This window comes from Plectropomus leopardus, chromosome 2 (genome assembly GCF_026936395.1).
Source record: "Plectropomus leopardus strain MGB_pleo_1.0 chromosome 2, ASM2693639v1, whole genome shotgun sequence".
Lineage (NCBI taxonomy): Eukaryota > Metazoa > Chordata > Actinopteri > Perciformes > Serranidae > Plectropomus > Plectropomus leopardus.
In genome coordinates this window covers 19,790,443-19,807,305 of record NC_142177.1, presented here as the reverse complement: position 1 = coordinate 19,807,305, position 16,863 = coordinate 19,790,443, and the positions used below count along the sequence as shown (strand labels likewise).

General features: G+C 39.0%; 1 protein-coding gene across 1 annotated transcript; it reads left to right on the top strand.

The window, feature by feature from the left end:
* The first annotated feature begins 8,972 nt into the window (after positions 1-8,972).
* sec61a1a (SEC61 translocon subunit alpha 1a) lies at positions 8,973-16,863 on the top strand. Its single transcript, XM_042504123.2, has 12 exons — positions 8,973-9,110; positions 9,750-9,817; positions 9,930-9,995; positions 10,740-10,818; positions 10,903-11,034; positions 11,926-12,035; positions 13,062-13,215; positions 13,324-13,484; positions 13,694-13,891; positions 14,769-14,960; positions 15,050-15,126; positions 15,716-16,863. The coding sequence occupies exons 1-12, from the start codon at positions 9,104-9,106 to the stop codon at positions 15,900-15,902; spliced, it is 1,431 nt and encodes a 476-aa protein (XP_042360057.1). The 5' UTR covers positions 8,973-9,103; the 3' UTR covers positions 15,903-16,863.

Below are 16,863 nucleotides of genomic sequence, written 5' to 3'. Positions count from 1 at the left end.
TTACGAAATATCTCCAAAACTAATGACAATCCCATCAGACGCATCTGTGCTTCTTTTTTAGATCTAATTAGCAAATGTTGCCGTGTTGGCATGCTAAACTAACATAGTTAACATGATAAACATTATACACGCTTAACATCAGCATGATCACCTTGTCATTGTGAGCATCTTAACATGCTGACATTTACCTTAAAGCACTGCGGTGCCTAAATACTGCCTCACAGAACCAGTAGCATGGTTATATACTCTGAGCTTTACGTTACTGTATGGATAATGTTCAGATTTCCAGCTTCACTTTGAAAGACTTATATCTTTATATTTGATGTTAACTATTCTATTATTTACTTATTATTATGTGTACATACCTTATTTCCTCTATGTACATACTTATTTTATTACTTATTTATTGTTATTTGTTATTGTTATTTTCTTTGTTACATTTCACTTTTCTTTTTTCATGCTGCTGTAACATTTGGAATTTCCCCCAATGGGGGATCAATAAAGGAATATTCTATTCTATTCTAACCCGCCACGATTATTTCAAGCTGAAGAGCCGCACTGTTCCTCATTAACCCTCTAATGCTGTGTGAGTAAATATCTGCAGGGAGGAGTTAGCTGTCTTTGATCTATGGATGTTTATATAACCAGGAGCATGATGTCTAGGACACAATGTTCTTATGCCTGCTGGATCACAGCCAAATCCACCAGTTAAGACCCACGACCCCAACCCCTGACCTCTTGTACAGCACATATACTGTATGGATGTGGTAGTGGAGTATATATATCTGCAGTCTGTAGGTCGCCATGAGATCACAGCAGCTGTTTACCACAGAATCAGAATCAGAGCATTGAAGGCTGCTCAGACATAAGAGCGTAGTTGTGGTCAACAGTGAGCCACCAGTAAATGCAGTCGATCAAACGGCGAATGAAAATCAGTCATTTATGGATTTATAAGAGGAGAGAGAAAGGTGGATGTAGAGGCAGAGACATCTCAGCAGGTTTTTCTTGATTGACCGGTGTTGAACAGTTTTTCCAGGGTGCCAGCGAAGAATCTGGCTGAGACAGCTGAGAAGGGAGTGACTCACTCCGCTCGGTCTCATGGTGATCTTGTGACTCTTTACTCCCACCCTTGCACTGTTCCCCCGTCCCCTCAAAGGACCTCATGGACAATCCCGGGAGTTGGTAAAGAATATTGTATTGTCCTGTCACTGTAAACAACAGATTGAGGCCTTTCCAAAGCTGCTGATGCAGGGGCAGAGTTGGGGGTGGGCTCTGGGGCTCCAGTCCCGAATGTTTTAAAGTCCCAAATCTTTGCTTTTCCATCTAATATGATAATGTAAATGTCCTTCTGTTGGCCTAATATTCTGTTCAGAGTATTCAAGACCACATATACAAGACATTGTTGGAGATCATTTATTTTTCAATAAGAGCAGCTTGGATTATTATGGTATGGATTGTAATGTAGCTGATTTTTCTTCACTCAACCATAAAACAAAACACGTTTTAGGAGTAAATGTGTGCCTAATGCCTACCCTGCCTATGTTTTGTTAGTTAGGGATGGCAACATCAGACATTTTTTTTCTTTTTAGGTGCCTGAAATAAGGTCTTTGATTAACACAAGCTGTAGAGTCAGCAAATGCTCATCTCGTGAATTTTGAAGTTTTTATGTGTCATAAAAAAGATAGTTGCTATTATGCTGAACATGGCTTTACAGCCAGCCACATCAGTCCCACACAGGTCAAGTTTGCACAGGGGCATTTCTAGGAATTGAGGACATTCAGGGCTTTGAGTTGACCCCTGTCAGGGGGTCCAGGGGATCCTCTCCTGTGTATATAGATTATCTAAATGGTAAAACAAAATCTTTTAGAGCGAGCCTATCCCTAGACCCCCTAGGTTTGGGCCAAACCCTAAATGTTTACAATATCTGCACTGCCCCTGCCCTGGCATCTGCTTTTACCTCCCTTTTTATTCCCCCTGTTCCTGTAACCTACCAGTGTAATAAACTGCTTTACACACACATAGATGTGCAGTAAGCAAAACAATTCAAACAAACACTAAACAGTTCAAATTAGAGGTGAATGTGGGCCTTTTGATGATGGAAACAGAGAGGGACTGTGTGTGGTAAGTGACCCGGTTTTCGATGGCAAGTGTTGACTGGTCTACAGAACAAGAGAGTGAAACACTTGTCTCTTACGTCAGAGGAGGTTGAACTCTCCGGGACACAACAAAGAATGAGACGAATGTTGGAGAGAAAAAAAGCAGAGGAGTAAAGAACAATTGTACCAGTTAAAGGAATTCAGCATTCCTTAACGATACAGTAGTCAAGACTCTTATGTAACACTGCCAGCTGCCAAATAAATTTTTTTGTGTGTTACACTGTCACAAGGACAAAGTTAACTATTGTAGGAAAGGTCCAGTGTGTAGGATTTAGGGGGATATATTGTAAGAAATGGAATGAAATATAATAACTGTGTTTTCTTTAGTCTAAAATCAACTGAAAAGAAGAGTTTTTGTTACTGTTAAATGAGCTGTATAAATCTACATCTGATCCTTTTTGTGCTGGAGGTCTGATCCCAACGTGTCCCAATGCCTGATCAGCAGACTTTCTGTTATTACAAACAGTGAGTTCAATGACTGCTCAGCTAACATGAGCTAACACAGCAGGAACATCCAACACAGAGCTGTAAAACAGTCCCAACAAACTCACTCTGAAACCACAACAACTTGAGTCTGTTGGTAAATCTGTAAATAAGCATTAGGTACTACAGTTATCCCTGTAATGCTAACAGTTAGCCATGTTATGGTGTCACAACTGTCCCTAGCATTGAGATCACACTCCTGCAGCAGCAGCTACAACACATGAAGTCTGTGGGGAATTTGAGTGCAGAGTACTCATAGGTGTTCGCAAGGCTCACTCAAGGCCCACTTGATTTTAAGGGGCTTAAGAAATCTTTTTTTTTTTTGGTCATATACAGTAGGCCTAAATCTCTTCAATTTATTAATTGAAGAAACCTAAATGAAATTGTTATTTTGAACTTTACCTGAAGGCAAGCCATATTAACTGAGCTTTCATTCTCTGCTAAACAGCCTCGTCCTGCATTAAAACAGTATGCAGTTAAAACAACCAAAGACCTAATTTATCTGTGACCAGGCAAAAGGAAGTAAAACAGTAAATTTCTAAAAAAAAAAACAAAAAAAAAAACAATCCCTCTAAGTATGTATAATTCTTGAAATTGTAAAAATTAGATAAATAAATACATAGAATAATATAAAAAGTTCCAGAAATTTTCAGAAAAAATTATCACTGATGTAATATCAACAGGAAATAATTAAATAATTAAATTAATGCTAATCGCTCATTTTATACAAACTTCCTGCAGGTGGGAATATGACATGAAATATCCTTAAAATATGTCACTTAGTCAGGGGTCATCAGTTTACTCAATGACAGAAAAAGGGTCTCTTGAGGATAAAGGTTGGGAACTACTGATCTTTTGGTATTGATATCATTTAAAGGCTGGTTTTGTTAATGTTATCATATTTTTTTAAACAATATCCAGCCCTACATTTTATAACTTCATGGGGGTTAAGGCGTTATTAGGGGTTATGGCACTGACAATGAACTGCATGTCATTCCCCATCTCTATCCCTAACCTTATTTCCCACAATCTTCCTACTTTGAAATACTGGAAAAGAGACACATACATTGTCCAAAACAAGGAAAATGACAGTCTTTAAATAACGTAAAAGAAAAGTTTGACATTTTCCTCATTCACCTTCTCCCTGAGAGTTAGATGAGATGATCGATGACGTCTGTCTGTTCAACAATTTGCTGTTTCAAAGGGGTTATGTAACAGACTTTGGCTTGGCTGGAACTTTCTTCCTCCATTGGTTGCCAGTCGAGCCAGGTTCCCTGTGTTTCTAGTCATTGTTGTGCTAAACTAAGCTGGCATCGATCTTTTCATCTAACTCAGCAGTAGAGCAAATAAGCACAACTTTTAAAAAAAATTTAAATCAGCTGCTTTAAAAAACAGCCTATGACATTTTTAGCTACCAAACTATATATATAGCCCCTTTTCCATCACCTAACATCTGGCTTTTGTATGTAATGGTAAAGGTTGTAATCGACATTTACATCCATGTCAGTTGACTCAATGACTTGTTTTAGCCCCTTTACCAGTACAATGCAATAACACACCACCACAAAATACTGTCCGTTTTTCTCCAAGTGGTGCTCAAACATCATTCAAAGATTGGAAATAGAGATTGTATAAGTGAGCAACATAACCACTGTAACATTTTCACCGGCCTCCATGATGCTTTCTATTGTTTACTAACCCTGTTTTCCGGCCTGTTGGTGATCTCGAACACTCGTCTGCTGCTGGCAAGGGGAAGGGAGTTTGTCACTCTTTTTTAGCTGGTTTTCCTATGTTTACCCAGATACACAAGCTAATTTTGGTGAAAAAGGGGTATATGTTAATTTTTTTGGTCTCAAATCAGACTTTTCTCTTGAGCGCTTGAAATGCAGATACCACACTTTTTACATGAAGTCACTTTAGTGATGACTGAAGAAACCTTTACTGTCTGTTGTTCCATATTTACCATCCAAGTGGCCTGGAGCTGTTCTGTGTTTGCTTCTTGAGCTGGTGTTCTCAAAACGAGAAGAACCGGTTATTGTTATTAAATGATGACATGAACAGGTGCTTGTATTTGACTTCAGTGTTGATACCCTGTGTAGTTTTCCTTTACATCTCAAAGGCAAATATAGTATTTTTTTGTCGCCACATTTGTCTAACAGCAATTGTCACAAGTTAATTTTAAGATTACATTTTTTCACACTCTTATGGTCCAGTGAAATCCATCTATCTCCAAATTTGGTGAATTTGAATTTATCTGATGCACTTTTCTTTGTTCAGTGTAGTTTTATTCATGTACTGCTGTTGTGACATGAGAATTCCCCCCAGGAATAAGTAAAGTATCTGTCTCCTTTAAGTATGTATTATCAGCAGAATTGACTGAAGTATTTAAATATCAAAAGTTAAACTACTCATTGTGCTAAAAATCCCCGTTAGTGTTTTACTGCTGTTTGTTATGATTGTAGATTAATATTACTGCTTCAATAATATGTATGTTTTATTTAACTGCTGTAGATGTTTAAGGTTGTGCTAATTTTATCTACATCGTATACTGTTGGGTAATTTAATCTACAGCAATGGATCAGTGTCCACAAGATGTTATCATGTTTGTAGTGTTGCAGTCCCACGAGAACCACTTGTCTCTAAGAAGGTAAACTTTCCATGCTTAAAGATTTTGGCCTTTTTTCAGTTATACCTGCCCACAGCTGGCAAAGTCTGCTTGCTCTATGGGCTCAACAATGCGTTTTACACCCAGTAGGTCTGACAGTTTTTTGGCTTCATGAGACTCTGGCTTCACTAAGCAACTTTCCTGTGAATCAACTGTGCCCCACCTCTAACACTGTATCCACTTCTCAATAAAACACAACAATTCAGTTTCAGTTATTATGAACTAAAGAAAACATAAGTATGAATATTATGTTCCATGTCTGCCGATAGATGCCCCCTAAATTCCACAAACTGGACCATTAACATATTTTAAATGCAGGACCTTTTGTGGAGTATTTTTACACTGTGGTGTTGCTGGAGAGGACTTGAACACTGATCTCAGCCCACCTGAGTCCTGCAGTGTGAGAACCAAATGAAGAGCCTCTCTGTCAACAGACAATGCCTTAGATAAGGCTTTATTCTGCTGGAGCGCCCTCTCACTTATCTTTCCCCGTGCGCCGTGACACTGTGGGCACTCTGTTATCAGGCATTGCTCTGAAAGACTGAGCTCTTTCTCTGCTACACTATGTGTGCAGTCCTCCTCTTTCAACAGTGTGAGAAATGTTTTGAAAACTTTTTATGACGTCCTATTGACTGATAGTCCTTCAGCATTTACCGCAAAGAAAGAAATAACCAAATACAATTGTTTTCAGTCACTCTTTTTGGCGTGCACTAATGACACTGCTGTCATGGTGCATCTTCAGTTGTTGATGCAAGTTTATGGGGCTTTTGTCTACAATAACTCTTAATATTATTTAACACCAGTCAACATCTCCCAAATAAAAACATTTTAACATGATTCTCTTTACAAATAAAGGATTTGTTCCAGGGCTACAACATGAAATTGGTTGACATTGTGAAGTTTTCCTTTTTTTTATTGACCCCATCCTGAAGTGTGTGGCTCTAACTTTGTTGACAGTCAGGCTGCTCTGAGGGACACCCTGTCTCAGTCTGTCCTCAGCTGCCTGCATTTCCTGAACTAGCTCATAGGTCATTTTAAGGCCAGTGCTGCTCTCTGGTGGAGATATGTTGAGAGGAATAGTTGAAGGGGAAATATCTGCTGGTCAGATATATATGCTGCCCAGAACCAAAAGTGCAGCTTCTTACAGTGGTGGTTACCATGGAAACATCCCAATAATTTGGCAGCCACTTGTTCCTTTCCCTTTATCCATATTTCAGCTGTGGCAAAAGATAAAACTATCCTTAGTCATGTACTCTACCATTACAAATGGCCAGTTGCACACTTAACAACACAGGGTTTCACAATGAGATGCAAGCTGTAGTCCATTTATGCTACACAAGAACTAAATAAAAACAGAAATTATATTAGGATGGAAAACAGAAAACAAGTTGAGGAGTCTTACAGCGTGAGGAAAGAAGCTACTCTGTAGTCTGGTGGCACAACAGCGGATACTTCTGTACTGCACCAATGTGAACAGGCTGGTGCTGGTATGGGTATTGTCTTTAGGTAACACACATTAAATACACAATTTAAAGATATAAACAAATTATGATGATAATAATGATGATGATAATAAGTAATAATAGGGCTGTTCCTGTTATGCCGCAACATTTCAGCCTCATAACTTCTATATTATTTTTTCTTTGCATTATATAGTGATATGTTGAAGAAAAAAGTAAGTCTTAGGCTCTCCAATGAATAACCCCTGTGGGTGGACTGGTTCATAATGGACTATAGACCTAACAGGGTGGAAGTTTTACAAATATGCTTTTACATTTTTGGGTCAGGCCAGCTTTCCACATAATTTCACTTTGCAAGGAAGGTGGAAGTTAAAGACAAACAGATAACATGAAACCTAAAAGAAAAAAAGAGTGACAGTTTGCAGTTTGCTGTGCTAATTTGAGTTTCCTCCAAAAAAAAAATCTCACTTCCTGAAAATAGTTTCAATGAAATTACTGTCTTCTTCTCTTTTTTGGGGAAGACGAGTAACTACTAACAGTGAAAATTTACTTCACGCTGTTTAGAGATGCATAGTCAATGATTTAAAAAAAATAATAATAATAAAATAGCTATAGTTCTCCCGAATATTGAAGTTTAAGCATTTAGGTTTAAACATGGCCTATTAAATAATTAAACAACTTTTGTTTTTTGTTGTTGTTTTTTTTTAAAAAAAGAATGATATTAGCATTACTCTCCACTGCGGACATGGGAAAATCAAGCACATGTAGCCTACCCTACCTAAGAAAATCATAAATGCGCAGCGGAAAAAATCCTTGAGAGGGTGAAGACCTGCTTTATCAGTCATGATATGAGGAAAAGATCTTCTCTTTTTTTCTCTATTTTTTTTCTTTTACACCTACGCACTCAAACACACACACACACACACACACACACACACACACACACACACACACTAATTTCTCAATACATATACACACCACACTCTGACATCCACAGAACACACCCAAAATAGTTTTAGTTGAAATAATTTATTCCACAGGCCTTCAGGCACTATCATATTCTCAGTTCAAACAAGGTAATTATCTCCCACAATGCATCTCTGCAAACATGGGGAAATGGCGACATCTGGTGGTGATTTTGTGTGTGTGCATTTTTTTGGCCTCTCCATGACAGGGTTACAGAGGAATTAACAGGATTTCACATTTCTGTATTGCAATGGAAGTAAATGAAAATAAGTGCTTTTAATGACAGTCAATGGGGACAAAAAGGGCTCCAGGGGGAAGAATTTGTTTTTTTCTGTGATGATGCTGAAATTCCAAAATTCATTAAAAATGAACATCTTTGTCAGATATCATCGTCTCAGCATAATAACTGCCAAAATGAGAGCAAAAAAAAAAACAAAAAAAACAATTGAAGAGCCCTTAAAGGGTCGCAGAAGGGCCTGATGGTTAAATCAGTTATTTATGAATATTGTACACTGTAATTGTTTGACTACTTGTATGTTAGTCTTGATTGTACTGTGCTAATTGTCTTTACTGCAACCCTTTGAAACCTGGGGCGACATTACTTTTCTAGTGCTGCTTTCAGGTGTCTTTTATGAGTATTTAAACCTTGAACTGGTGTAATTTTTTTAAAACAAAAATATGGGAACAAAAGGTAACGAGGAACTTGGTAAGAAATGTTCCACAATTTGCAAGCAGCAACATTTTGGCACAGGATGGTGCTGGGATGGGTATTGTCTTTAGGTAACATAAATTATTGTCTTTAGGTAACATAAATTAAATACACAAGTTAAAGACATAAACACATTATGACTATGTCCATTTTCATTATGATGATGATAATAATAACAAATAATGATAGGGTTGTTCCTGTCATGCAGAAACATTTCATCCTCATAACATCGCAGGGATTTTTTTAGCATTATACTATAGCAAGTATAGTGGTAAAGTGTCAGAAAAAAAGTGTTCATCCTAGGCACTCAAATATATAACCTCTATGGGTGGACTGGTTCATACAGGGTGGAAATTTTGTATTTAAAAAATAATAATTATAATCATATTAATCAAATGAAATTAACTACATGTTCTGCACTGTGGATAACATGTTTGGATCATAGACTGTTCATCTGTATGCAGTCAGTGGTTTGGGTGGCGGAGGCTGGTGCTTTAAATGGTCGTGCTCCGTGTCTGTAGTGGTGACGTGTCTCTAAAGTTTCTCCTCCTCCTCCGCGCCTCCTCCTCCTCCTCTCCTCCTCCCGGTGGCTCAGTCAGTCAGTAGTAGTGAGGTCTGCTCAGATTTACAGTGAAGAACCACGTAGGTGGACAGTTGGGACATCATGGGCAGTGAGTATGACTTTAGCACACGACTTGTTTGACACTAATGTGTCCAGTTTGTGCATAAAAACCCTAAATACGCTTCAGACTGTTTTGTAAACTTCGTTAGCACCTAACGGTGTTAGCGCTGGCATTGATAGCGGGCTAGCTAACGTTGCTAGCTAGTTAGCAGCTGCTTTTGAACTATTATGAGACTTTCGTGATGAGAAATTGTTTGGCGATTCGATGAAACAGAAAGGTGGTGTTTTTGTAAGCTGGGTTTTATGCTTGTAGTGTGATTTTAGAAGCGACGCGGTTGTTCTTGTCGGCAGGAAACATCCTGTAAGCTAACTTGTTAGCTACTCATTCAAAGACATGACAGTCTAGTGATGACGACGCATAACACAGCCGGTGTTGTCTGCAGTCTGCTGTCTTTAAATCACCACCTGATGCTAATAAGAGACATTTTTGATCAAATAAATGTATAGGAAAATACCTACAATCGCCGTGATACAATATGCTTTTTTTGACAGTCAAATTTATTTGGTTTAGATTATTGTAAAATTAAATCTGTCTTGAGTCCGCCCACTATTCACTGCCACGTCCCACTGTGACCAGCTATTATTCCCCAGTTTACACACATGAACACTCATGTTTTCTTGTTTTCAGTCAAATTCCTTGAAGTGATAAAGCCATTCTGTGCAGTGCTGCCAGAGATCCAAAAACCTGAAAGAAAGGTATGTTATATGGTCATTTTATTAGTAAATTTGCATTTGGATGTTAAAAAACACAAAGCATTGCTTTAGCTCTTTTTTTTTATAACCTTCTCATAATGTGATTGTCCAACAGATCCAGTTCAGAGAGAAAGTATTATGGACTGCCATCACACTCTTCATCTTTCTGGTTTGTTGCCAGGTAAGTGTCACAATTAATTACTCTAAATACTCTAAAGGAAGTGCAAATGCATTTGACTGTTTTTGTAAAATTTTGCACGTTTTTTGAGAAAAACTGTGCACCAGAGTACTTGCACTCATTTAATCAATAACAATTTAATATTCAAAGCTTTATCAAATAAGTTTCTTGAATGACCTTCATCAAAGGTCTGAGGAAAAAATTATTGTTAAAATGAGTACATGTCGTCCCGGTGTGTAGAATGTTTTTTTTTATGCAACACATCTGTCAAACAACAACGTTTAACAGCTGTCTATCACAACTAATCATAGACAACAAGAGAGTTTGCTTTTAACTTTAAAAATAATTAAAAGGACTTATTACATCAATAAAAAACTTTATTGATTTTCTTCAGCTGATTGATTAATCAAATCAGGGCACACTTAACCACCTGCAATGAAATTAGCATTTTGCAGGATGAGTTTGTGGTTTATTTAGGAATATGTGTGTCCTGACAAATTTCTAGCTGTTCAAACTGAAATATTGTGGATTTGCACACAGTGTTGCTAAGAGTAGTTTTCATTTATATTTGTATTATTTATTTGTATTATTATTTGTATTGTTTTATATTTGATGATTTGATTACATTTTCTGAATGAAAGGCGCAGACTTTTAGTGTAAGCATTATTTTTAACACTTTATTAGAGCAATTAAATCATGCATAACTGAAAAAATCTAATTCTCTGTCTGATAACTGTTTTCCTGCAGATCCCGCTTTTTGGCATCATGTCCTCAGACTCTGCAGATCCATTCTACTGGATGAGAGTGATTCTGGCCTCTAACAGAGGTATGTCTCCAGCTTATAACTGAATAAATTCATTATGTGCCTGCTCCTCTGCTCGTATATCCTAACTTGAATCTCTCCCTCCAGGTACCCTGATGGAGCTGGGTATCTCGCCTATCGTCACCTCAGGCCTGATCATGCAGCTGCTTGCTGGAGCTAAGATCATTGAGGTTGGAGACACACCAAAGGACAGAGCCCTCTTCAATGGAGCTCAGAAATGTAAATGAACTCTCATCAGGTGGCGAAATGTGATCAAATGATTAGAATTCAAAAGTATGACCCAGGGCTGAATGATTAATCGGATTCAAATTGATAGAGAGCGCAAATTTGAAATCACAAAAGTGGCTTTAGAGGGGGTTAATACCTGGCTTAGTGGGATTCACGTGCACACACACTGTCCAACACTCCACAGGGCAAACGTGAATGAGAGTAGATTAGGAAAACAACTTCAAAGATGTCACACCATGCACAGGTTTTAGTACTTGCAGTGTTATCATATGAAAATATATAAGACTGGGTTTTAGGGCAATCTACATGTTTAAATATTACGTTTTTGTAGAATAGGGTAATGTGTGCGTAAAGAACTATGTGGTTGTGAGAAAGGGAGATGGTGGATGTGCTCAGGACAGACAATTATTGGTGATAGGAGCAGAGGACAAATAGTTAGGTTGTCAAGTGATGGTAAATGTCCAGTTTAGGTTTCAGAGTGTCCATGAAGAAATGCTACAGTACCTCAGAATCAAGGAAAGTTCCTGTTTCTTGTTTCTCATGTGCTGTTTAAAGTGAGAGGGGTTAGCGAACTGAGCATCAGCGTGTCGTCTATGATCTGGAAGCTGCAGTGAGAACGTTTTACTGCATGTTTACAACAAGGCTTTGACTTATCTTTATATTTTAGATTGGCGGAGCTGTATTTAGTGTACATGTAAGTCTGTGTGATTTGTTACATTACTGTAACTGAGAGGGGATCAGCAAGATTTATATTTTTTTTCAGTACCAACAATAATAATAAATAGACAAGGAAGATGATAGAGGACGATAAGGATTTTTAAAAAAAAAAGTATACTACCTAGTATGTCCACAGATGATGTAACCCCTGTTCATGTTTTTCAGTGTTTGGAATGATCATCACCATCGGTCAGGCCATCGTGTATGTGATGACCGGCATGTATGGAGATCCCTCTGAGATGGGTGCAGGAATCTGTCTGCTCATCATCATTCAGGTAAGAATATTTTTTATTTACTTTGACAAATAACACCTATTCTGGAATAAAAACTGGTTTCAGGATCTACTTGAAAATGTAAATGATTGAATTACATATTAATACTGAGGAAACAGATTTGGATTGTGACTACATTTATTATCATAGATAAATCAACTTACAGTGATGTTGACATTTAAACTAGTTACTATTAAACACACTACTTCAATTAAAGAGCGTTAAAGGTAAACTCAGGAACTGTCAGCTACAGTGTGTAAATAGTATCACCAGTGAAAGCCCCCCTCAGCTTTGACTCCTTGGTGTTTTGCCTTGCTATGTTTGTGTTTTTTCCTGCCCTGTGTCCGTGATTTTCGTAGTCCCTCTTTGATGCATGCTGCTTACAGTCCTGCACCTGGTCACTACTTTATTATTGAGTCCCACCTCTGCTGCGCGCTGTGCCCAGGAATGTCCTGACCACAGCGAAATAAGAAGAAAATACACGCGGAGTCTCTGCAAAAAAAAAAAAAAAAACACTTTTTGAAGAAGCATATCATCTTATTAAGTAATAAAATTCAAATAGTCATTATTCATTGGTAATAATTAGAATCACATGACCTACATGTTTGTTTAGATCATCTGAGTTTTCTCAATAAGTAAAAATATGCTCGAGTAGAACGGGGAGCGCTCCTCCATACGCCCATGCTTTTAAAGAGCAGCGAGTCGAGTTAAGGAGAAGGCAATGCAAATGTATTTATAAAGGACATTTCATACCCAAAGACGACCCAAAGCGCTTGACTGATGGCATGGGTAAAAATACAAGAAACAAATGATCGAGACAATATAAGCAGACAGCCAAAAGCATATAGAACAGAAACAAAGGCAAACATGCAAACAGAGTAAAACAATTAAAAATAAAGTTCAGTTGTGGTGGTAAATGTTCTCACTTACAATGTCAGAATAAACAACGAAGGTTCTTCAAACAAAACGAAACATTTTCACATGATGGCCTCAGCGCTTCTCCGGCTGACTGTATGTGTTCTCCCTCAGCTGTTTGTGGCCGGGCTGATTGTGCTGCTGCTGGATGAGTTGCTCCAAAAGGGCTATGGTCTCGGTTCAGGCATCTCGCTCTTCATCGCCACCAACATCTGCGAGACGATTGTCTGGAAGGCCTTCAGCCCCACGACTGTGAACACTGGAAGAGGTAAGAAACCACAGAGTGATAGGTGAATTAGTGATTTAGATTAAAACGTGTAAATTCTCTTTTCCTTTCAGGGCTGTGCCTCATACTTGTGACTTTTTCTGTTTCTAGGTACAGAGTTTGAGGGAGCAATCATTGCACTTTTCCATCTGCTGGCCACTCGTACAGACAAAGTGCGTGCTCTGAGGGAGGCTTTCTACAGACAGAACCTGCCCAACCTCATGAACCTCATCGCCACAGTTTTCGTCTTTGCTGTAGTGATATACTTTCAGGTGAGTCTCTGGCCTTTCATGATGTGCAGGTTTTCTAAAAGTTTCAAATTTGAATTTCTAATTGACTGCATTTTGTATCTACATGTCACTGGTCTTCATTTTTTCCAGTGTGCTTTACTCAAGAATATAAATAATCGCAGAGGAGTCTGTGATATTGAATTGTGTAGACAGTTTAATATTTAACAGCTGTTGAACACGTCTTCTCACAGGGATTCAGGGTTGATCTGCCCATCAAATCAGCTCGCTACCGCGGCCAATACAACACCTACCCCATCAAGCTCTTCTACACCTCCAACATCCCCATTATCCTGCAGTCTGCCTTGGTCTCCAACTTGTACGTTATCTCCCAGATGCTCTCCACACGCTTCAGCGGCAACTTCCTGGTTAATTTGCTCGGTACTTGGTCTGTAAGTAAAAAAATTTAATCACACCTTTATGCTCAGTTTGACAAATTTAATTCCAGGCAGAAGGCGGAGTCTCTGCAGATTAAAACACCAACACACACTTTAAGGTCCTGACACATCAGGCTGACTTTTGGCCGCTGGTCTTGTCAGGCCATCAGTGAGCATCCGTCGCTTCGTTTTTGCTGTGTGCCCTGCACTGTTGGCAGAAGTCGGTACTTGTCGGCTGTTTCTTGGCCGATTCAGAATGTTGAATCAGCGTCAAAGCCCATCAGTGAGAGAAATCCCTCTGATCTGCAGAAGCAGAAGTGAGGACAGTAAACACACTGCTCAAGTCCAGAGCCAGTGAGATCAAAACAAATATATTAGTTGAGATTATTTTTTAGCCGTTAAGCTCTTCAGCAGAAACGGTTCGGAACTGTTTTTTTTTTTTTTCTTTCAACATCGGGTTGTGTTAATGTGCTAACTGGCTATACGGTGTCTTGAATCCACCCTGACAGTCTTACGGTTTCTGTTTTTGAATGACAAATATAGTCTACCGCCGCCTGCTGTTATGGAGAGTTATTTCTTCTCGTGCAGGCGCAGGACGTACGTCCTAGTTGACCGTTGGCTGTAGTCTTTGCGGTGTGCTCAAGTGCAATTTTTTAGCAACATGAGGCGATGCAACAGTCGGCCTGCATTACATACATTTCTGTACAGTTCTTTGATGTCTGCCTGTTGTGTTTGTGCCTTTAGTGAGTCATAAGTGATAATTAAGAGGGATTACTTTTGCATGTCTTCGCATCGTTTTTGTAGTAAACATCTGCACAGAATATATTTAACCAAAGCTGCTAGGACATATTTATGCCCTTTTAAAGCGTGTATTCGTTTCTCATGTTTTCAGGACGTAACGTCAGGTGGTCCAGCCCGCGCCTACCCTGTAGGTGGACTCTGTTACTACCTGTCTCCCCCTGAGTCGTTTGGTTCTGTTCTTGACGACCCAGTCCACGCAGTCATCTACATTGTCTTCATGCTCGGATCTTGTGCCTTTTTCTCCAAGACCTGGATTGAAGTGTCAGGTTCCTCTGCGAAAGATGTAAGTTGTAACCACCTTCAGGCAGGTGATGTTCTGGGTTGATTTCCAACAGGCTGTGTTTTAAATCTCTGTTCTTCATTGTCATCCAGGTGGCGAAACAGCTGAAGGAGCAGCAGATGGTGATGAGGGGACACAGAGAAACCTCGATGGTCCATGAACTGAACAGGTAAATTCGACTTATTCACAGATCTCTCGGCTTTTGGTTTACATCAGCTTCACAAACCCGAACGTGGCAGTTCAGTTCAGATCTTTATTGTCCCTCAGGGGAAAATTGATCAGCAGCAAAGTTAAAACATATAAATAAATAGACATAACATACAATCACCGCAGGAACACAACAACCCTGAGGATAAAAGAATAAAAAGAATGAGATCGTTCTGTTTAAGTCACCGTTGAAGTTAAAACAAGACTCAAATTGAGTGCATTAATTGCACAAGGAACAAAGGAAAATTTAAGCCTGTTGCTTCTAACCCTGGGAAACCTTTATCTCCGCCCAAGTCTTAATGCTAAGATAAGACAACCAGCTGTCGTTGAATATTTATTGGATTGACTTGAAAGTGTTGTCGATGTTCTCATCAAACTCCCGGCAAGAAAGCGATGAGTGTATTTTCTTAAACATCGAACTCTTCCATTAATCAGGACTCCACACGGTGAATGAATTTGAACATCTACCATTCTTGCATTTCTGCTGATACACTTTAAGGTAAACTTTTGTGTATTAATACTCATCTGAATCTCCCTGTCTTATGTTCTAGGTACATTCCTACTGCCGCTGCCTTCGGTGGACTGTGTATCGGTGGTTTATCAGTAATGGCGGACTTTCTGGGAGCCATTGGCTCAGGCACCGGTATCCTGCTGGCCGTCACCATTATTTATCAGTACTTTGAGATCTTTGTAAAAGAACAAAGCGAAGTCGGCAGCATGGGGGCCCTGCTCTTCTAAAAAAAATCCAATGTCCTCTCACCTTCTACCAACTTTTATTAGGATCACCGACTTTGCATTTATTTTACATCTGCCTGAAGCTCCTGCGTCGTCAGCTCTCCACTTTCAGGATGTTTGAGGAATTTTCAGGAATCTCAGCCAAAATGGGACTCTGCGAGGTGGTGGGGCTGCACAGCTTGTTGCTCTCTCCTTGAATCTTCCAAAGTAATACAAAGACCAACACTTCAGTTGTACTTCATCAGATTTTCTAACTGACTCAAGATCGTTGCTCCCAGAGATTCATTTAAAGGCTTCATTTGTGTGTGAGAAGAATCCTGCGGGAGTTGGGTCCTTTTTTCCAGACTGACAAAAGAGCGCTTCAGTATGCAGGCATACTCGACACGGATGATGGAGGTCACCTGCCTGCTGTGTGCATAAAGTCACACAATGCTCTGCTTGGTGTTATCTTAGTTTATACTTTTACTTTCAGCTTTATTTTATTTTTTCAGCCTGCCAATCACATGAAGGTGTGGAACAGACGCTGAACTGTCAAACGTCAAAGTCAAGTACTGTCACTTTCCTGATCTGTGACCCTGTTAGAGCTGTTTGAGCAGGGTTTGTAAGAAGAGGATGTGGAGCTCACATTGGGGTCCACATGTCGAAAGAATTTTTTCCACTTTGTCCTTGCTGTTTTAATGTAGGGCATTCCCAGGGAGCTGCAGTATTAACTCACATGTCACATTCATTCTTGTGTCCCACCTCCTAAGATTTGGTTTTGTTTTTTTTAATTAAGCATACATGCATTATTGCTTTTTCCACACCTGAAAAAAATATGATTTATTGTACATAGGCCATGCATTGAATAACTGAATTTGTCTTACATGTAAGATATCTTTTGAATATGTAAAAAAAAAAATGCATTTCAGAACAAACTTATAGAAAAACCTTCTCAATAAAACCTTTTTTGTGGAAAAAGGCTTAA

Excerpts from the sequence above, each read along its gene's own strand:
- sec61a1a (XM_042504123.2), top strand. Across the intron at positions 9,818-9,929 it reads TCCAAAAACCTGAAAGAAAG|ATCCAGTTCAGAGAGAAAGT; the intron begins GTATGTTATATG and ends ATTGTCCAACAG. Across the intron at positions 10,819-10,902 it reads GATTCTGGCCTCTAACAGAG|GTACCCTGATGGAGCTGGGT; the intron begins GTATGTCTCCAG and ends CTCTCCCTCCAG.